The following is a 21,029-nucleotide window of genomic DNA, read 5'->3' as shown; positions in this document are numbered from 1 at the left end:
GTGGGGTTGTTAACCATTGTCATAAAACAATATGTGTACTAACAGTTTAATGAGAAACTGTTCTATAAACCTTCATCTAAAATACAATTTAAAAAAAAATCCCAATTTTGAGACATAAATGATCCCATGCTTTTTTTTTTTAATCCTTTGCACATATAAACTCTTTTTAAAATACTGCCTTCAGATACATTAACAGGATGAAATCTACTGAGATTTACCACACTAGCCAAGTATTATCAAAACACAACAAGACAGATTGCTTTTCTTGACGTCTGCTGCTAGATTTTTGTTAACTTATGTTTCTGAAAATGTAGCACCATAAGCCAATGTTGCACAAAGGTATTTAATGTCATTTATAAAAATCTAGTAATATAAACTGTTGGCTCCTTATAAAGCATCTATTAAGACACAGAAATATCACTGGAGCACATTTTTATGCTTTTGATCTTGAAGTCTGCACAGTGATTCTTGCCAGAAGGGCAACTTGTTCCATAGATTACAGAACGGAAAATCAGTCCTTGAAGGAACAGCTCAACCTCATCTGAGGCATCCCTGCACCTCTTTTTGTTTGTTTTTTAAAGAAATACCTAGTTCCTGTTTTGCTTCAAATCTCAGCCAAGAGATAAAGTGCTGTTCCAGGCAAGACCAGCCCTCTTGCAGAAGGGTGAGCAGAGTGGGTCCCCAAGGAAACAGGACTCAGAAGTGATACTTTTGAAGAGGGATAAATCAAACTTATGATGCACGTGAACGCTGAGCACGTTGGGGAAAGTTATAGAGAGGCACCACCACCCATTCAGACAGTAGACATATGGGACCTCTTGTGAGCAAGATGATGTTCAAGTTCAGACACAGTCCCAGCTGCCTTTTGCACTGGCCACGGAATGTAGCAGCCAGACTGATGGAGGATATATGGGGACAGCAAACATACTGGGAGAGGCAAGGAAGGTTCCTAAGCTTGAGTTCCAGTCTTGTGTCTGCCATTAAATGGGAAGGTATCCTTGACCATCATCGGACAGCTTTGGCCACCAATTTCTTTATCCCAAATGGGACTCCATTTCTTTAAGGACACCTTCAGCTTTAAATATCTGTGAATCTCCTGGAGCAACTGTGCTTTGATTGACGTGAAATTTAAGAGCTGCCTTTAAATGGAATGACTGAGCATTTAGCAGAATTGTGTTGGGTTCAGTGCATTGTGTGAATACATGCCAAAATGTACAATGAGGATATTTTTTAAAAGGTTTCCTCCAGATTTCCTCACTCTAAATAGATATACAAAAATGTCTATGTTCACTTTGTGAAAAGGATTTCTCCTAAACTCATGCAGAGATATCTTTCAAGTCAATACCTTTCAAGTCAGAGACACTTAACTTGAGGCCTAGAGATAACGAATGGGGTAGGCAGAGAAGGGGCATAGTGAGTCTGATGGAAGTTTCTAGGGAAATAGTGTGGACTGCAGGGCTGGACATAGGCCTGGGAATCAGGAAGTTAGAGTTCTAATTTCGGCTTTTCCACTGATTCACTTGGGACCTTGAAAATGTCTGCCCAATTTAATCTTTCTGTGCCTCAGTTTCCTTATCTGCTGATTCGAGTGAGAGTCTTTGGCTAGATGCCTAGCATTGTGAGAACACACTGTGCGGGACCATAAAAATACAATCAGTACCAAAAATGTAAAACATCCTAGTTACCAGATGCCCTGACATAGTGAAAAAGTTAACAAGAGTAATTCCTTTAATAATCAGAATGCAAATGTTTTAAGAAGCATATCCATCTAGGTGAACCTTAAGCAACTAAGACTACTTAAAAGTTGTTAGTGCCAGGGATATGTCAGCAAAAAGAGATCACACATGAAGTAAAAGGAGCTCTAGCTTTGCCATTTAGTAACCCTATGACCTTGGGTAATTTATTAACCTCCTGCAGTACCTTCATCTGTAAAATGTAAATAAAGACATGTATCTTAGAGGGTGGTTGTGAAGATGACTACAAAAGGAAGTTAGTTCTTTTGAGCCACTGGTGGGGTTTGATCTCACAGCCACTATGTGCTATGCAGCTGACAGTTTCTCTTACTACAATTGTCTATTAATAAGTCACTCAGAGCAAGAGAATTTTTGAATGCTACTGTTTGTTGAGCACTTACTATATGCAGTTCTCTTAAGCATCATGCTAAAGGCAGTGTGGTTCAGTGGTAGAGTTCTCACCTTCCATGCTGGAGACCCAGGTTCAATACCTGGCCAATGCACTTCATGTGTAGTCACCACCTGTCTGTCACTGGAGGCTTGCACGTTGCTATGATGCTGAACAAGTTTCAGTAGAGCCTCTAGCCTAAAACAGACTAGGAAGAAAGGCCTGATGATCAACTTTCAAAAAATCAGCCAGTGAAAACTCTGTGGATCACAATGATCCCATCCCATTGTGCATGAGTTGGGGGCCAACCTGATGGCAGCCAACAACAAGACCCATGCTAAGTACTAAGTACTTTACATGAATTATCTCGGGTAATCCTCACAAAAACCCTCTTTCTATTAAATCCTCGTTCTATTATTAGATGAGAAAATCTTTATTTCTGGCTCCATTTTGTGTCCTTAACCTGCCTTGCTTTCTTTGACTCAGTTATATCTAATTTGCTGTACTTGAGAATTCTTTTAAGTCACCTTAAATTTTCAAGACTAAAGTAGTTACTGACTGAATATATTTATGTTTTTGTTGTTGTTAAGTGCCGTTGAGTCCATTCCAACTCATAGTGACCCTATGTACAACAGAACAAAACACAGTCTGGTCCTGAGCCATCCTCACCATTGTTGCTATGTTTGCGCCCGTTGTTGCAGCCACTGTGTCAATCCATCTCATTGAGGATGACCCTCCACTTTACCAAGCATGATGTCCCTCCTGATAACATGTCCAAAGTACATGAATCGAAGTGTCGCCATCCTTGCTTCTAAGGAGCATTCTGGCTTTACTTCTTCCAAGACAGATTTGTTCATTCTTCTGGCAGTCCATGATATATTCAATATTCTCCGCCAACACCACAATTCAAAGGCATCAATTCTTCTTCAGTCTTCCTTATTCATCGTCCAGCTTTCTCATGCATATGAGGTGATTGAAAACACCATGGCTTGGGTCAGGTACACCTTAGTCTTTAAGGTGACATCTTTGCTTTTCAACACTTTAAAGAGGTCTTTTGCAGCACATTGCCCAATGCAATGCATCATTTGATTTACTGACTACTGCTTCCATGGGTGTTGATTGTGGATCCAAGAAAAATGAAATCCTTGACAACTTCAAGTTTTTCTCCATTTATCATGATGTTGCTTATTGGTCCAGTTGTGAAGATTTTTGTTTTCTTATGTTGAGGTGTAATCCACACTCAAGGCTGTAGTCTTTGATCTTCGTCAGTAACTGCTTCAAGTCTTCTTCACTTTCAGCAAGCAGGGTTGTGTCCTCTGCGTATCTCAGGGTGTTAATGAGTCTTCCTCCAATCCTGATGCCGTGTTCTTCTTCATATAGTCAGATTCTTGGATTATTTGCTCAGCATACAGATTGAATAAGTATGGTGAAAGGATACAACCCTGACACACACCTTTCCTGACTTTAAATCACACAGTATTCCCTTGTTCTATCCTTACACCTGCCTCTTGCTTCAGGGATAGGTTCTGCATGAGCACAATTAAGTGTTCTGGAATTCCCATTCTTCACAATGTTATCCATAATCTGTTATGATCCACACAGTCAAATGCCTTTGCATAGTCTATAAAACACAGGTAAGTATCTTTCTGGTATTCTCTGCTTTCAGCCAAGATCCATCTGACATCAGTAATGATACCCCTCGTTCCAAGTCCTCTTCTGAATCTGGCTTGAATTTGTGGCAGTTCCCTGTCAACGTACTGGTGCAACTGTTTTTGAATTATCTTCAGCGAAATTTTACTTGCATGTGATACTAATGACATTGTTCCATAATTTCTGCATTCTGCTGGATCACCTTTCTTTGGAATGGGCACAAATATGTATGTCTTCAAGTCGGTTAGCCAGATAGCTATCTTCCAAATTTCTTGACATAGATGAGTCGGCACTTCCAGCACTGCATCCATTTGTTGAAACATCTCAGTTGGTATTCTGTCAATTCCTGGAGCCTTGTTTTTCACCAATGCCTCTAGCGCACCTCGGACTTCTTCCTTCAAACCCATCGGTTCTTGATCATATGCTACCTCCTGAAATGTTTGAATACCTACCAATTCTTTCTGGTACAATGATTCTGTATATTCCTTCCATCTTCTTTGGATGCTTCCTGCATCATTCAATATTTTCCCCATAGAATCCTTTGATATTGCCACTTGAGTCATACATTTTTTCTTCATTTCTTTCAGCTTGAGAAATGCTGAGCATGTTCTTCCCTTTTGGTTTTCTAACTCCAAGTCTTTGCAGTTTTCGTTATAATATTTTATCTTCTTGAGCTAGCCTTTGAAATCTTCTGTTCAGCTCTTTTACTTCATCATTTCTTGCATTCACTTTAGCTACTCTACATTCAAGAGCAAGTTTCAGAGTTTCTTCTGACATCCATATTGGTCTTTTCTTTCTTTCCTGTCTTTTTAATGATCTTTTGCTTTCTTCATGTATGATGTCCTTGATGTCATCCCACAACTCATCTCATCTTCGTTCATTAGTGTTCAGTGTGTCAAATCTGTTCTTGAGATGGTCTCTAAAGTCAGGTGAGATATGCTCAAGGTTGTACTTTGGCTCTCGTGCACTTGTTTTCATTTTCTTCAGCTTCAACTTGAACTTGCATATGAGCAATTGATGGTGTCTTAGTCATCTAGTGCTGCTCTAACAGAAATACCACAGGTAGGTGGCTTTACAAAGAAAAGTTTATTCTCTCACAGTCCAGTAGGCTACAAGTCGGAATTCAGGGCATCAGCTCCAGGAGAAGGCTTTCTCTGTTGGCTCTGGAGAAAGGTCCTTGTGATGCATCAGTCTTCCCTTGGTCTGGGAGCATCTCAGCACAGGAACCTCAGAACCAAAGGACTCACTCTGCTTCCGGCGCTGCTTTCTTGGTGGTATGAGGTTCCCATGTGTCTCTGTTCGCTTCTCTCTTTTATATCTCAGAAGAGATTGGATTAAGACACTATCCAATCTTGTAGACGTCATCAGTATAACCTCATCATAGTGACAGAGTTTACAACACATAAGGAGATCACATATAACCTCATCATAGTGATAGAGTTTATAACACATAAGGAAATCACATCAGATTTACAAAATGGTACATAATTACACAATACTGGGAATCATGACCCAGCCAAGTTGACAGATATTTTTGGGGGACACAGTTCAATCCATGACAGATGGTCTGTTCTGTAATCAGCCCCTTGCCTTGTTCTGACTGATGATATTGAGCTCTTCCATCATCTCTTTCCACAGATGTAGTCCATTTGATTCCTGTGTATTCCATCCGGTGAGGTCCACATGTATAGTCACCGTTTATGTTTTTGAAAAAAGGTATTTCCAGTGAATAGGTCATTGGTTTAGCAAAATTCTGTCATGCAATCTCCCTGTTATTTCTATCACCATGGCCATCTTTTCCAACTATCAATCCTTCTTCTTTTCCAACTTTCGCATTCCAATCACCAGTAATTATCAATGCATCTTGATTGCATGTGTGATCAATTTCAGACCACAGAAGTTGGTAAAAATCTTCAATTTTTTCATCTTTGGCCTTAGTGGTTGGTGTGTAAATTTGAATAATAGTCATATTAACTGGTCTTCCTTGTAGGTGTATGGATATTATCCTATCACTGACAGCAATGTACTTCAGGATAGATCTTGAAATGTTCTTTTTGTCAATGAATGTGATGCCTTTCCTCTTCCAATTGTCATTCCCAGCATAGTAGAGCATATGCTTGACCACTTCAAAATGGCCAATACCAGTCCATTTCAGATCATTAATGCCTAGGATATCTATCTTCAAGCATTCCATTTCATTTTTGACAGCTTCCCATTTTCCTAGGTTCACACTTCGTACGTTCCATGTTCTGATTATTAATGGATGTTTGCAGCTGTTTCTTCTCATTTTGAGTCATGCCACATCAGCAGATGAAGGTCCTGAAAGCTTACTCCATCCACATCATTAAGGTCGTCTCTACTTTGAGGAGGTAGCTCTTCCCCAGTCGTATTTTGAGTGTCTTCCAACCTGAGGGGTTCATCTTCCAGCACTATATCAGACAATGTTCTGCTGCTCTTCATAAAGTTTTCACTGGCTAATTTTTTTAGAAATAGATTGCCATGTCCTTCCTAGTCTGTCTTAGTCTGGAAGCTCCACTGAAACCTGTCCACCAGGGTTACCTTGCTGGTGTTTGAAATACCAGTGGCATAGCTTCCTGCATCACAGCAACACACAAGCCACCATAGTACAACAAACTGACAGATGAGTGGCAAAATATATTTATGCAACATGTTATTTTTGTCATATTATTGCCTACCCCTGGAGACCTGCTCTGAACTCGCTTGGATGTTTGAGGAAAAATCATCATCACTGGCAATTTCTGGAGAGTACTGAAAAAACAGCCACGCAGAAATTTTCTAAGCAACTTAAAAGAAAGTTTAAGAATTTTCCAGTACGATCATTGGCAAAAGTATTTACTTTTTTGCTTAGAAAAATATAGTTATTGTCAAGAAATCTTACACACACTCTCATGTTCATAGATATCTGGACTAAGGACTGATTATATATATGGCATCATTGTAACACTGTCCTCAGACACCATGCTATGGAAATTATTACAGTTACCAGAAAGGTTAAATTCACCAAGTTCTTTTTTTAATTTGTCTTTTAATTAGGAAATACTGTAATCACCTCATAGAAAATCTGAAAAATATTTTTTAAAAGTGGTGTCGTATTGAGCAAATAGTTGATATTAAATCAGATTCAAACCTCAACTCCCATCTCTTATTTACCTGGACAATTTCTTCATATTTCAAAACCTCAAATTTTTTTTGTCTGTAAGATGGGAATAATATATTACAAAGTTGCTGTGAGTTAAATGAGAAGTGTCTGATCACAATAGCCAGTCAACCAATGTAATTGTCCCTTACCTTAGAAAAGCAATTCAAGGCAGATATGCTCCTAGAATCTACTCTGTAAAGAACTAAGAATCCCTCCCTGTCTCCAGTAAAGTGCTTCCTAGCCTCCTTTGATGATAGACCCTATTTTCTAAGAAAAGTGATGGACTTTCTCCCATTATACACTCAAAACATATGTGCCATTTCTAGATGTCATGGACCACCATTGCCTATCATTTGATTCCAGATTAAGGATGCCAGCTCTACGTATTAACTTTGACTTCTCCAAATGCTCTTACAAACAAGACCATCTTTAAAAAATAAAATTCTTACTAGATGGTGCCTGGCTACCATTACTGACTGCTCTGACAGGGATCACAACAGAAGGTCCTGGACAGAGCTGGAAAAAAATGTAGAACAAAATTCTAACTCACAAAAAAAGACCCAACTTACTGGCCTGACAGATACTGGAGAAACCCCAAGAGTATGGCCTCTGGACACCCTTGTATCTCAGTAATGAAGTCAGTCCTGAGGTTCACCCTTTAGCCAAAGATTAGACAGGCCCATAAAACAAAATGAGACTAAAGGGGCACACCAGCCCAGGGGCAAGGACTACAAGACAGGAGGGGGCAGGAAAGCTGGTAATAGGGAACTCAAGGTCGAGAAGGGAGAGTGTTGACATGTCGTGAGGTTGTTAACCAACGTCATAAAACAATATGTGTACTAAATGTTAAAAAAATCAAATAAAATTCTTAGAGCATCTTGAAGTTGAATGGAAGAAAAATCTTAGGCCCTTGTTTTCTATAGGTTTGGGAAAGAGTACAATGCTAATACACAGTCCCATAATAAAAAAATATATGGCACAGAAAACTCATCAAATGACTGACATGATTTGTCACATGTTTTGTAAAACCTTTTAAAACATGCAAGTGTTTGCCTCTGAGCCTAGATCTAAATGGGGGGCAGGGGGAGAGGGACAACAATAAATCTATTTAACTTTGTTTACATAATTGCAGCCATACCAGTTTTACATATTACATTATTAGGACATTGGACAATAGATTAAAAAAACAGAATGTTCTAGAACATGAACTTTAAAAATTGGTAAGCATCGTGCACGTTTTCCAAAAGAAGTTTCATTGCGTTGAAACAAAGGTGGCTTCTTGCCACTGAGTGGCTCCAGGGAAGCAGCAAGTCCTCATGCCTTGATCCTCAGCTTGGGAGTGTCATCAACTTGTTTGACTTTGGAATTTTATTCTGTCCCTTCCTATAGCCAACACTGCTAAGCAGTTTAGCTGGTTCTGTCCAACTCTTTTGTTGTTGTTGTTGTTTTGTTTTGTTTTTTAATCCTATGCTTCAGCTTAGGCTATATAAATCCTGACAAGGGATAAAAACTCCTGAGAATTAATTTTTAGATGAACATTATCCTTTTCATTACTACATTTTTTCTCCTTGATTTTTTTTTTTTTTTGATGTCATATGTTTCAGTATTGGAATGCATGCTTATAACTGAGTTTGTTTAAATTTTTGGTTGATAATATGGTGGCACAGTGGTTAAGAGCTCAGCTGCTAACCAAAAAGGTCAGCAGTTCAAATCCACCAGCCACTGCTTGGAAACCCTATGGGGCAGTTCTACTCTGTACTATAGGGTCTCTATGAGTCAGAATCAACTCGATGGCAACAGGTTCGGTTTGGTTTTGGTTAATATGGATTTTGAGAAATATGATCTGGTAATACAAGCCATCACTGAGGCGAATGGCACTCTGGTGCCACTGATGTTTTATGACACTGTACCAACGAGAGCTAGATAAGTAATTTATCGTGGGCGCTTTTCCATCAGGTTACATGGGGAACCTGTGGTTTTCAAAATAGACACAGAAAAACCAAAACAAACCCATCAGGGCTTTCTAACTGTCACACACACAAAACAAACCAAACCCATTGCCATCGAGTTGATTCCGACTCACAGCAACCACACAGGACACAGTAGGACTGCCGCAGCAAGTTTCCAAGGAGCAGCTGGTGGATTTGAACTGTCAACTTTTTGGTTAGCAGCTAAACTCTTAATCACTGTGCCAGCAGGGCTCCAACTATCACACAGGAAAGCCATAATTATGCTTGCAAGCCTTGTCTCACAGAAATAAAGGGAAAAAAGGCAAAAGTTTTACAAAGCTAACACATCCAGGAAGCGTCACCTAACAGAATGCTCAACCTACACAACAATGAGGCTCCAACTCTGTCTGCTCAGCTTGACACATTTCAAAAGGGACCCACATTGATGCTAAATGAAATAGAACCAGAATAACGCCTTACCTCTGAGGTCCAGAGGCATAAAAAGTGGCTGGCATACCATTTATGCAATGGTAATGAAAGAGTTACTCCATGAGAATGCTGTTGGGAAAGGGCTGAGTTTGCATTCTGCCCTGCCATTGTGTGTGTTTGACTTAAGCTTCTTTGAACTTCAGTTTCTTCATTTAACAAATGACAATAACTTTCCTTCCCAGCTTGGTTTGAAACCCCAGATCACAGGGAGATGGTGCATGGAGAAGCACTTGGTAGCTGTTAAGTGCTGTGTGACTACAAACCCATCTCCTAGTGGCCACCAAAGGGACTACTACAGGATTCATAAGATGTGGACCACTGGTATTTCCCATTATCTGTCCTTATTCAAAACCTCACTCTGAGTTTAATTCAAAAGTGAAACTCTTCTTAAACATTTTCTTGTTGTTAGGTGCAGTCGAGTTGATTAGACTCATAGTGACCCTATGTATAACAGAACAAAACACTGCCCAGTCCTGCGCCATCCTCACAGTCATTGTTATGCTGGAGCCCATTGTTGCAGTCACTGTGTCAATCCATCTCATTGAGGGTCTTCCTCTTTTTCACTGATTCTCTCCTTTACCAAACATGATGTCCTTCTCCAGGGACTGATCCCTCCTGATAACATGTCCAAAGTATGTGAGACAAAGTGTCACCATCCTTGCTTCTAAGGAGCATTCCAGTTGTACTTCCCCCAAGACAGAGTTGTTCGTTCTTTTGGCAGTCCATGGTATAGTCAACATTCTTCACCAACACCATAATTCAAAGGCATCAATTCTTCTTCAGTCTTCCTGAAGACTGAATACATCATCCATCTTTTGCAGGCATATGAGGCAACTGAAAACACCATACCGTTGGTCAGGAGCACCTTAGTCTTCAAGGTGACATCTTTGCTTTTCAACATTTTAAAGAGGTCTTTTACAGCAGATTTGCCCAATGCAATTTGTCTTTTGATTTCTTGACTACTACTTCCATGGGTGTTGATTGTGGATCCAAGTAAAATGAAATCCTTGACAACTTCAAGTTTTTCTCCATTTATCATGATGTTGCTCATTGGTCCAGTCGTGAGGATTTTTGTTTTCTTTATGTTTAGTATGTAATCCATACTAAAAGCTGTAGTCAGTGATCTTCATCAGTAAGTGCTTCAAGTCCTCTTCACTTTCAGCAAGCAAGGTTGTGTCCTCTGTATAACGCAAGTTGTTAATGAGTCTCCCTCCAATCCTGATGCCCTATTCTTCTTCATATTGTCCAGTTTCTCAGAGTATTTGCTCCGCATACCAATTGAATAAGTATGGTGAAAGGATAGAACCCTGACGCATACCTTTCCTGACTTTAAACCACGCAGTATCCCTTTGTTCTGTTCAAACGACTGCCTCTTGATCTATGTATAGGTTCCTCATGAGCACAATTAAATGTTCTGGAATTCCCATTCTTCACAGCGTTATCCTTAATTTGTTACGATCCACAGAGTTGAATGCCTTTGCATAGTCAATAAAACACAGGTAAACATCTTCCTAGTATTCTGTTTTCAGCAAGGATCCATCTGACATCAGCAATAATATCCCTGGTTCCATGTCCTCGTCTGAATCTGGCTTGAATTTCTGGCATTCCCCTGTCGATGTACTGCTGTAGCCACTTTTGAATTCTCTTCAGCAAAATTTTACTTGCTGAAGATTAATGATATCGTTTGATAATTTCCGTATTTGGTTGGATCACCTTTCTTGGGAATAGGCATAAATATGGATCTCTTTCAGCCAGTTGGCCAGGTACCATCTTCCAAATTTCTTGGCATAGACGAGTGAGTCCTCTCAGTGCTGCATCCATTTGTTGAAACACCTCAACTGGTATTCCATCAATTCCTGGAGCCTTATTTTTCGCCAATGCCTTCAGTGCAGCTTGGACTTCTTCCTTCAGTATCATCAGTTCCTGATCATATGTTACCTCCTGAAATGGTTGAACATCGACCAATTCTTTTTGGTATAGTGACTGTATATTCCTTCCATCTTAAAGTTTATTTCAAATGCCTTCCCTTTCTAATTTTCTTCTAGCTGTTAATGTCACCTCTCTTCTCCCTAGCAGGAAGATCAGATTTCAAAGTTAATCTGATATTTCTCCTCCCATCTTGAAGTAACCAAGTCCTGTGGATTCTTCCTGTCAACATCCCTGGGACCCATTTCTCTCTTTCTTTTTTTCCCCATGTCTACTCATCCAATTTCAGCCCTTGTATCTTGAGTTACAACAAAATCTCCCTGCCTTGATCCTCTTTTCCCTTTTCTGCAGCCTGCACACTGTTGTCAAATTCATCGATAAATTACTGCATGGATTGTGGCTACATTGCCCTACTCTTAACATCTTCAGTAGCCCCCCATTATATGCTGAATAGGAGCGCCTGTGGTGCATTGGTTAAGTGCTTGACTGCTAACCAAAAGGTCAGCAGTTGGAACCCACCAGCCATCCTGCAGGAGAAAAGACCAGGAGATCTGCTCTCATAAAGATTACAGCCTAGGAAGTCCTATACGGCAGTTCTACTCTGTCATATAGAGTTGCCATGAGTCAGAATAGACTCGACAGCACACAACAACAACATATGTAGAATAAAATCTAATCTGGCCTCAACCTGTTATTCCAGCCTTGGTCACACAGATTTACTTTGCCTGTGACACTCACTGCACCCACCCTTCCTTGTTCTTAGGACTTTGGTCATACCATTTCCAAGGTCTGTTCTTCCTTTCTCTCCAAATCATACCAATTTTCAAGCCCTGCTCAACTTCCACCACCTGCATGAAGTCTTCTTGATGTCTAAAACCTTATAATGATCTAATTTCCTGAAGCATTTCTACTGATTGAATGTTTGAAGAGTCAATAATCAATTATGAACTAATGACCCTTTGATATTGTGTGTAGCTGTCTTCCAGTGCAGTTAACTTACGCCATGTTGTTTACATTTTACTGAGCGCCTTGTACTCTTATCTGTGTTGCCAGGTACTACTTTAAGGCAGGGAATTGTATCATATCCATTTGGTTTCCCCTAGCCCAGTGAGTCTCAACCTTTAACATGGTAAAGAAACCTGGAGAACATGTTAAAAATTCTCCTGGGCTCCAACCCCTAAAATTCAATAAGATTGCTGGTTGTTGTTGGGTGCTGTCGATTTCAACCTATAGTGACCCCATGTGACAGAGTAAAACTTCTCCATAAGATTTTCTAGGCTGTAATCTTTACGGGAGCAGATTTCCAGATCTTTCTTCCATGGATCCATTGGGTGGGTACAAACTGCCAACCTTTTGGTTAGCAGCCGCCAAGTGCTTAACTGTTGCGTAGTTGGGGTAGGCCCCAAAATGTCTGTATTTCCAACAAGTTCCAAGTGATGCTGATGCTGCTGGTTGAGTTGCTCTGCCTTCAAGCATCTCACACAGGACCCACACATGCAAGCGAATATGTATTTATGGATACTGAGTAGCATGTTTTTTTTTTTTCTTTCTTGTCTTCTATTCCAAACTCACGTTGTGTCACTTCTTCTTTTTAGATAGATTTTGAAGATGTGATTGCAGAACCAGAAGGGACACACAGTTTCGATGGCATCTGGAAGGCCAGCTTCACCACCTTCACTGTGACGAAATACTGGTTTTACCGCTTGCTGTCTGCCCTCTTCGGCATCCCGATGGCGCTCATCTGGGGCATTTACTTTGCCATTCTCTCTTTCCTACACATCTGGGCAGTCGTACCGTGCATTAAGAGTTTCCTGATTGAGATCCAGTGCATCAGCCGTGTCTATTCCATCTACATCCACACCTTCTGTGACCCGCTGTTTGAGGCCATTGGCAAAATATTCAGCAATATGCGCATCAACATGCAGAAAGAAATATAAGTGACATTTCGAGGATAGAAGTATTCCTATCTTTTTTTTTTTCCTTTTAATTTTCTTGGTGCCAATTTCGGGTCTCAAGTTGCTAGTACAGCAACAATTTATGAATGAATATCTTTGTTCAGAACAAAGAAATCACTTTCTCCGATTTCATAACTATTGTTTATCTCTTCTGAGCTATTTCATCTATTTTTTTGGTTGTCTGAATTTTTTAAATTCATTTACATTTTTTTCCCTGCCTTTTCAATTTGCATGTGGAGTATTGTTTTATTGGCTGAGATACAGACATACTGTTGAAACAGAAGTTGAGAAGAATATGAAGAACTGAGAAAAAAAAAGAAACCTCAACTGCCTACTCTAAGATGTTGATCATTTTATAATAAGAGAAGAATCTTAGACTACAGCTGTTGGGTACAGAGGTATGTGGGCAGATTTTAAGCAAACTCCACTCACCATCGGAAGAGTTAGTGGATTGCTGCCTTTCACTTTAATGATCCAGTGGGATCTAGTGATCCTTATCAAGTTAGCATACATAATCTTCTGCATTCATATGATCCGACTAATGCCTTACCCTTCTTGAAAGTTTAACCTATAACTTCTGTGCCTGAATATTTGGTAAACAGATAAAAGGACCCAAGTGCCTTCCTGTTTCTCACATTTTCCTTTTCAAACGGGGTCTAACTCATCAGCTTTCATTAGGTCAGCAGCCTTCCTGAAGACCAAAGTTAGAAATTCCATTTCCTAGTTCTTTAAGCTTGTTTCTGACTCTGAGATACAGAGTCTGGTGAAGCGCATTTCTGTGCCTGGTCTTGCAGCATCTTGATCCATATCACATATGGTCGGCAGTAACACCATGAAATGAACTAAGGTGGACGAATGGGGCTGAGCCCTCTCTGGGCTGGTTGGGGCAGAAGCCAACTTCCCCTGCCTCTCATCAGCTGAATGAGATCAGCATGTCTATTCAGCTTCGTTTATTTTCAAGAATAATCATGCTTTCCTGAATCCAAACTAATCCATCACCGGGGTGGTTTAGTGGTTCAACATTGTGTTTCCTTTTTCAGCTGATCAGCGGGCCTCCGGGGAAGGGCTGTCAAAATGGAGGCCATTGTGTGAGACTGTCAGTTGTTGCAAATGTAACCCCTTCAAAGTAGAGCACTTGCAACCCGTGTGTTATGCTGTGACATGTGGCCCCTCCCCAACCAGGAGCTTTGGACCTAATCCAAACATTGTTTTGCTTAGAGGGAAAGAAGATGGGGGAGGAGGCAGTAATAAAAGATTGAGGTAATTTTGCTGGAATAAGTTCAAATTCTTCTGAACTCAAACTGAGGAATTTTACCTGTTAACCTGAGTTATACAGAAAGCTGCCTGGTACATCCAAAAGCTTTTTATTCCTCCTGTTTGTATTGTGATTCTGCCCTTGGGGATTTTTTTAACCTTCAGTTATGCTTTTTTTTTTTTTTTCATATACATATTTGAACTCTGCTTAATTTTTTGGCTTCTTTCATTTTTCCTGGCACTTTATCAACCCTTACCTACTTCTAATTTTTTGCATTTGAGACAGACACTGGCATGGACATAGTTTTACTTTTGAACTGTGTACATAACTGAAAATGTACTATATTACATACTTTTTAAATGTAAAGATATTTTTACCTTTAGAGGAGGAAAATCACTTCGGATGTATCTTGATTCATTCTGTAAACTGTGTATCCTAAGACATGTCTGTTCCACATAGATGCTTAGTCCCTCATGCAAATCAACTGCTGGTCCAAAAGATTGCTGAGATTTTATATGCTTACTGATATATTTTACACTTTTTTATCCAGCATGTCCTGTAAAGATTACAAGTCTGCACAATAAAAATGTTTAACAATTCCACAGTCAGCTTTTTTTATTTTTCCCTGAAACAGATGAGTGTGTGTGTTAAGTATGTCCATACTGTGTATGTATGTGTTTGCAGTGTGTTTGTAGGGAGGGAAGGTTCTTTCACTTCTTAATTATTATAAATAAATCATTTAAGTGGGATCTTTCTGCTAAGGTCATTCATGCATTACTTCAGATAAAAGTTATAAATAACAAGGATTTGTGTAGCAGTTTACCGCATGCTTTGTTATACGTTATCTAATTTGAGCCCCCAACAGCCTTATGTGATGGATATTATTATTCCCATTTGGTAAAGGACACAATTTGCTTCAGAGGGAAATGCACTGAACTTTGCCATGCCTTAACTGGGATTTTTAAAAGAGGTGTATTGTTGACTTTGACTAAGTTTACATCCACCCCTTCCAAAGCAAATTCCACAAAGGGGATCTTCTTTGAATCTATCTCACCCTGAAGCTCCTTTTACGCAGTTTACAGAATCCTTCTCGTTGCTGGGCTCTCAAGCAACCTGTGAGGCTGCTCAGTTAGTAACCTGGTCTGGGACTTGTGTTTACCCAACAAATCCATTTCAAGGACATGACATGGACTCATGCCTCTGAGGAGGGCAGCACAAGAGATCCTGCATTAACCCCAAGTTCAAGCAGAATCAGTGAAGTAACTTTAAATGAGGATCATCTTTCCTTCGGTTTTATTGAGTTTCCAAATGGATGCATATTAACAAAATCAGGGCTCTACTTATTTATACTTGGGCTCAGCCACACACATGAAGCAGCTCCATCTCTGAATGCACAAGTAACGACACGATTTCAGACAAATTTTTACTCCATATTGGAAATAAACAGCTCATACTTCACACATTTAAGTAAATGTTAGTTACATAACAATACACACCAGCCCCGTGGAGTGGGGCTCTGTTGAGTCGCTGACTCACTTTCCCTAGTATTTAAATGTTCCGGTTTTTAAATTATAATCTGTATTTGTAGAATTGGAAATGGGGAGAGATAGAGAAAGCATCCTTAATATAACACAAAAGACAAAACCATAAAAGAAAAGCTCATGGCTGTGAATACATGAAAATATTAAACTTTTATATATCAAAAACAGTAGAAACAAATACAAAATAAATGATAAGGTGGTAAGATAAGGTCTTTCCAATATATACGATACACATAGCATCAGAGCTTTTATAAATCAACAAAGGAAAGATGAGCATGCCAACAGAAAATGGGCAGATATGAAAAGATCATTCACAAAAACTTACCCACCAATCCTATGAAAAAGTTATACTCGTCAGTAATGAAGTAAAAAAAATCAAAGGAATGAAATTTCATTTCACCTAGGAAACTTGCAGAGATCAAAACAGTCTGGCTTCAGAGGCTGAGAGCTAAACCATAGCACCACAACCATAGAGATAGAGATAATGTCAAAAAACAGAAAGCAAGCTGTACCTCTACTGAGAACTTTTTTAGCTCAGTATGGTCAACAATATGGTTGGCAGTTAAAATACAAATTAAAACACTTTTACATCTAAAAACAAAAACTGTTCTCCCAGACTTATGAAATATTCTGATTTAAGGGTTTAAATATAAGTTTTTACAACATAAAAAAAAAAGGTTTACAATAGTGTATATTCAATCACATTATAGTTTAGGGACTTTCATGACCATAAAATGACTATGTGGCAAGTTGACGGACAGTCTTCAGGAAAGAGACTTAAATAATGGTGAGGGGAAAAAAACAAAACAACTCTATTACTTTGTGAAAGTTGTCATAATATTTATATTTATTCAGACCAAAAAATCAGTTATCTCAGTGGAGTTAGATTCGGTAGAGAAACGGAATAGAATCACTTCACAATTAAGATTCAAGCACTTCTTTTTTTCCTCTAGGAGTCTCCATTCATTTACTTGACTCTCTTATTCACTCTCAAATTTGCCCGTTCTTTGAGAAACAATGAATTTTTCTGGGTTTTAGTCATCATCCAACTTACTGGAGCCATCAACACAATCCCCTCCTCTTCCCACAATGTCTGACAAATCGACTTATATTGGCTCCCATCTTCTTTTTTCCTTCTCTTAAAACGAAGATTCCCCACTCCTACCAAAAGCCTTTCCCTCCATGTTGTCCCCTTTTTCCAATTAGAACCCTTAGCATATTAATCATAGTTATTTTAAATTCCCAGTTTGATGATTCTAAAATTTCTGCCATATCTGCATCTGGTTCTGATGCTTGCTTAATTTTTTTTCTTGCCTTTTAGTGTGCCTTGTAATTTTTAATTGAAAGTCAGACATGATGTATCGGGTAATATAAACTGAGATAAACAGGCTTTAGTGTGAGGTTTTGTGTTTATGGCTAGGAATTAGGCTGTGTTTATAATGTTTGCTGTAGTTGTAGGTGTTAGTGTTTTTCTTTTCTTTTTTTTGTATAGTGTCTTTGTTTTTGTCTTCTCTGTTTTGTGTTTCCCTAGAAATCCCTTCTTAACTGGAGTCTGTGTCTTGCAATCAACAGCTATCATTCTGGAACTCTTTTGATGTAGTAGTAAGGTATTAGGAAACAGAAGTATTCCATAACTTATGATTAAATCATTTTTTTTTTTTTTTTTGGTGGGCTTTTGCTTTCGACTACTAACTGAAAGGCTGGCGGTTCAAACCCACCCAGTGGTACCACAGAAGAAAAGTCTGGCGATCTACTTCCATAAAGATTACAGCCAAGAAAACCCTACAGAACTCAGTTCTGCTACATAGCACATGGCATTGCCATGAGTTGGAATCAACTCAAAGGCAACGGGTTATGAGTATAGTTCCTGGGCTGTGACCTTCAGAAGAGTTTCTTAACCTTTTTTTCCTCTCCTTATATAAGACAGGAAGCCTAGAGGGGGCTGGAGTTGGCTAGTTGTCCTTCCCCCAGGTCAGATAAGGCCTTGGTAAAGTAAGTTCCCCTGAGGGTTGGCCTTTGTGACAGGGAACAGAACGAAGATCAGAATGCTCTAAGTGTATTTCAAACTTGTTACCTTTTCCCTCCCCCTGACAGAAGCATAAAAGGATTTTTTTTCTCCAGTCTTCACCATGAGAATCTGGTAGGGCTACCAGAGTAAAACTCATGAAAGTGTAGGGGCTCCCCAGAATTTTCAGCTCTCAAGTTAGTCCACAAAAAGCCTCCAGAAATTCGTCTATTACAGTTTGAGCATTCCTACTGATACTGGCTCCAATGATGGGCCTCTGCTCCTCGGCTTCTGCTCCCAGTGAACTGTGATTCTCTGACTTTGCCTGTCTCTCCAATTTTCAGGGCAGCAGTTTACCCTGTTGACCTCAGCTCTCTGATGGATCTATAGAGATTTGCTGATTTTCAGTTTGTTCAGCTTTTTTCTTGTTGTGAGGATGGGAGTGTTGAATTCCAAGCTCTTTTACATGTCAGACTGCAAACCAGAGGTCTGTCTTCCCTAGCTGAAGTAAGTCCTCCCTTTTTAACCTCTATCTTAGCCTTCTGCCTCTTTCCTTAACAGAACATATCATGTTTAGTAATGTTTTATTTGTCTTTGTATAAGGTTTCAGTCTTTCTCTCCCTTTAGAATGTAAACTTCCTGAGGCAGACATCTTGCCACAACAAGACACTCAGTATTTGTTGGAGGGGTAGATGAATGGATGGTCAGCCTGTCCTGGACACTATGAAGGCATGAGATGCCAAATTTCTGCTTTACCAGTGATTGTTTCATGAAGGAAGTCACCTAACCCATCCTGAAATAAATTACATCATTATCAACAATTGCTTGCAATTTTTTTTCTGCTTCCACTTCACTTTATTTCTCCATAATTTTGTTCTCCATCAAGACTTCCTCTATCATACCCATTTGAACATTTTGATATGTCAAAACATGAGTTTCCCCAATGAAAATTTAGCAAGGACTACCATGCAGGCTTGATATACATATTATTCTTACTTGAATAATAGAAAACACATGTTGACACAGTTATTTAAAAAAAACACATTTTTCCAGCAGCTGTTGACTTCATCAATTCCACTATGTAATGAGTCACTCAAATTTCTACAAAGCCAGAAAGTTACAAGTAAGTAGTTTTTTTTTTTTTTTGGTCATTAGAGAGGAGCGGAAAGAGTTAGGCATGGGGTAGTCTGTTAACCCATTGCCATCGAGTCAGTTCCAATTCATAGCAACCTTATAGGACAGAGTAGAACTGCCCCATAGGGTTTCCAAAGAGCAGCTGGTGGATTCAAACTGCTGACTTTTTGGTTAGCAGCCGAACTCTTCAACACTGCGCCACCAGTGCTCCAGACATGGGGAAGGTAAATAAAATCAATCAGAATGAGGAATTTGATTTCTATAGAAAGTTGAGTAATTTGTTTATCAAAAAGGGTAAGTTACACACCTACCTAGTACTTTAACAGAAATGCAAAACGTGAAAACTGGCATAAAGGGTGGAGTGTTGGCAATAGGAAGAAGATATTCATTAAAAAAAAAAAACAGCTGCCAGTCTGAGCCACATTAGGAATGGCCAACAAAGAAACCTACTCCTCTCCTTCATTTTTATTAATATAATGCCAACTGTAATGAGATAAAACTATTCCAGGCATTAGTCAATGTCATTTGTGAAAGGATATTGGTTGAATCCCCCAATGCATTGCACAAGCTCTTGGAAAAGGTGAGATTTAATTACCTGCCAACTCTAAAACAGAAAGCTCTATTGACTGTATGACACAAAGTAAGCATTCTGTGAAATGCATAGCACAATGTGCACACTGATAGATGTAATTTGGCTTGACACTGACTTCGTATTTTCACAGTGATTTTGTTCTTTGCTTTGTGCCCTTCATATTGCCCTCAAAATAATAACAGCTTCCATTTATTGAGCACATACCATATGCCAAGGAATGTGCCAAGTACTTCACAAATATTACTTCCAACAACTCCTATGTCCTATGTGTTATTATCTACACCAAGTGGATACCATTCACTCTGTTTTAGAGGTCAGGAAACAGAAGCTCAGTGAGGTTTAAAAATTCATTCAAGGCTACCCAGTGGGTTTAACACCCATGACTATTGCTCCAAAGCACTTCTTTACAGAGAAACTCATTATGCACTTGGGGGAAATGGCAAAAGTTTGGCACCATTTGGCAGTATGACAATAGCATTGTGTGTGATCAAGCAGGAAAAAAGAACAGTAAATGGTTAAAAGACATTCGATAATACATTCCTTAGTCAAAGTTGTTTGCTTTATTCCTTTACATAGTTGTTCACTTTACTCCTTTAACAGCATGTATGGAGTTCAATGGGGCTGTAAAAAATACAAAGATGAGTAAGACAGAGATGAGTAAGAAAAGAGCCCTCCTTGAGGGTAGTTATCAACTACCCAAGGTCATTAAGTGAGTGAGTGAATAAATCTGCTTGAAATAGACTTCTGTCTCCACAGTGCCATGCACTCAGTCCGGGCAACTTTGTCTCTGAAGAATAAACAAGGGAACTCAAGGAAGCATCTGCAAGGGCAACCTCAAGACAGAATTAATGGTTTGTTATTTTTCCACTGAGAAAATAATTTTTCATAAAATAAAAATTATTGGCAGTAAATTTTATGGTTCAATACAGTGGTTTCAAAACCTTGCCTTATACAATAGATAAGTGGTGTCTTGGGTGAAGGGTGAGACAGTACACAATACTGGGGAAACCAGCACAACTTGTACAAGGAAAGGTCATAGAAGCTCCATAGACACATCTAAACTCCCTGAGGGACTGAATTGCTGGGCAGAGGGCTGTGGGGATCATGGTCTTGGGGAACATCTAGTTCAACTGGCATAACACAGTTTATAAAGACAGTGTTCTACATTCTACCTTGGTGAGTAGTGTCTGGGGTCTTAAAAGCCTGTGAGCAGCCATCTAAGATAACTCCACTGATCTCATCCCTTCGGGAG

At 39.4% G+C, this 21,029-nt stretch overlaps 2 protein-coding genes across 2 annotated transcripts in view; both read left to right on the top strand.

The window, feature by feature from the left end:
- CAV2 (caveolin 2) overlaps positions 1-13,036 on the top strand; it is an 85,900-nt gene extending 72,864 nt beyond the window's left edge. The window contains exon 5 of the mRNA XM_012559487.2: positions 12,891-13,036. The gene's annotated coding sequence lies outside the window, so the exon portion shown is untranslated. The remainder of the gene's footprint in view (positions 1-12,890) is intronic.
- Positions 1-15,113, top strand: part of CAV1 (caveolin 1) — a 59,279-nt gene extending 44,166 nt beyond the window's left edge. Inside the window, exon 3 of the mRNA XM_004389639.1 lies at positions 12,891-15,113. Within this exon, the coding sequence (XP_004389696.1) occupies positions 12,891-13,232 (342 nt within the window). The 3' untranslated portion in view covers positions 13,233-15,113. The remainder of the gene's footprint in view (positions 1-12,890) is intronic.
- Positions 15,114-21,029: the final 5,916 nt, after the last annotated feature.

Source organism: Trichechus manatus, unplaced genomic scaffold (genome assembly GCF_000243295.1).
Source record: "Trichechus manatus latirostris isolate Lorelei unplaced genomic scaffold, TriManLat1.0 scaffold00251, whole genome shotgun sequence".
Lineage (NCBI taxonomy): Eukaryota > Metazoa > Chordata > Mammalia > Sirenia > Trichechidae > Trichechus > Trichechus manatus.
Note: the sequence above shows the minus strand (reverse complement) of the source record. Positions and strands in the feature narration are given on the sequence as shown.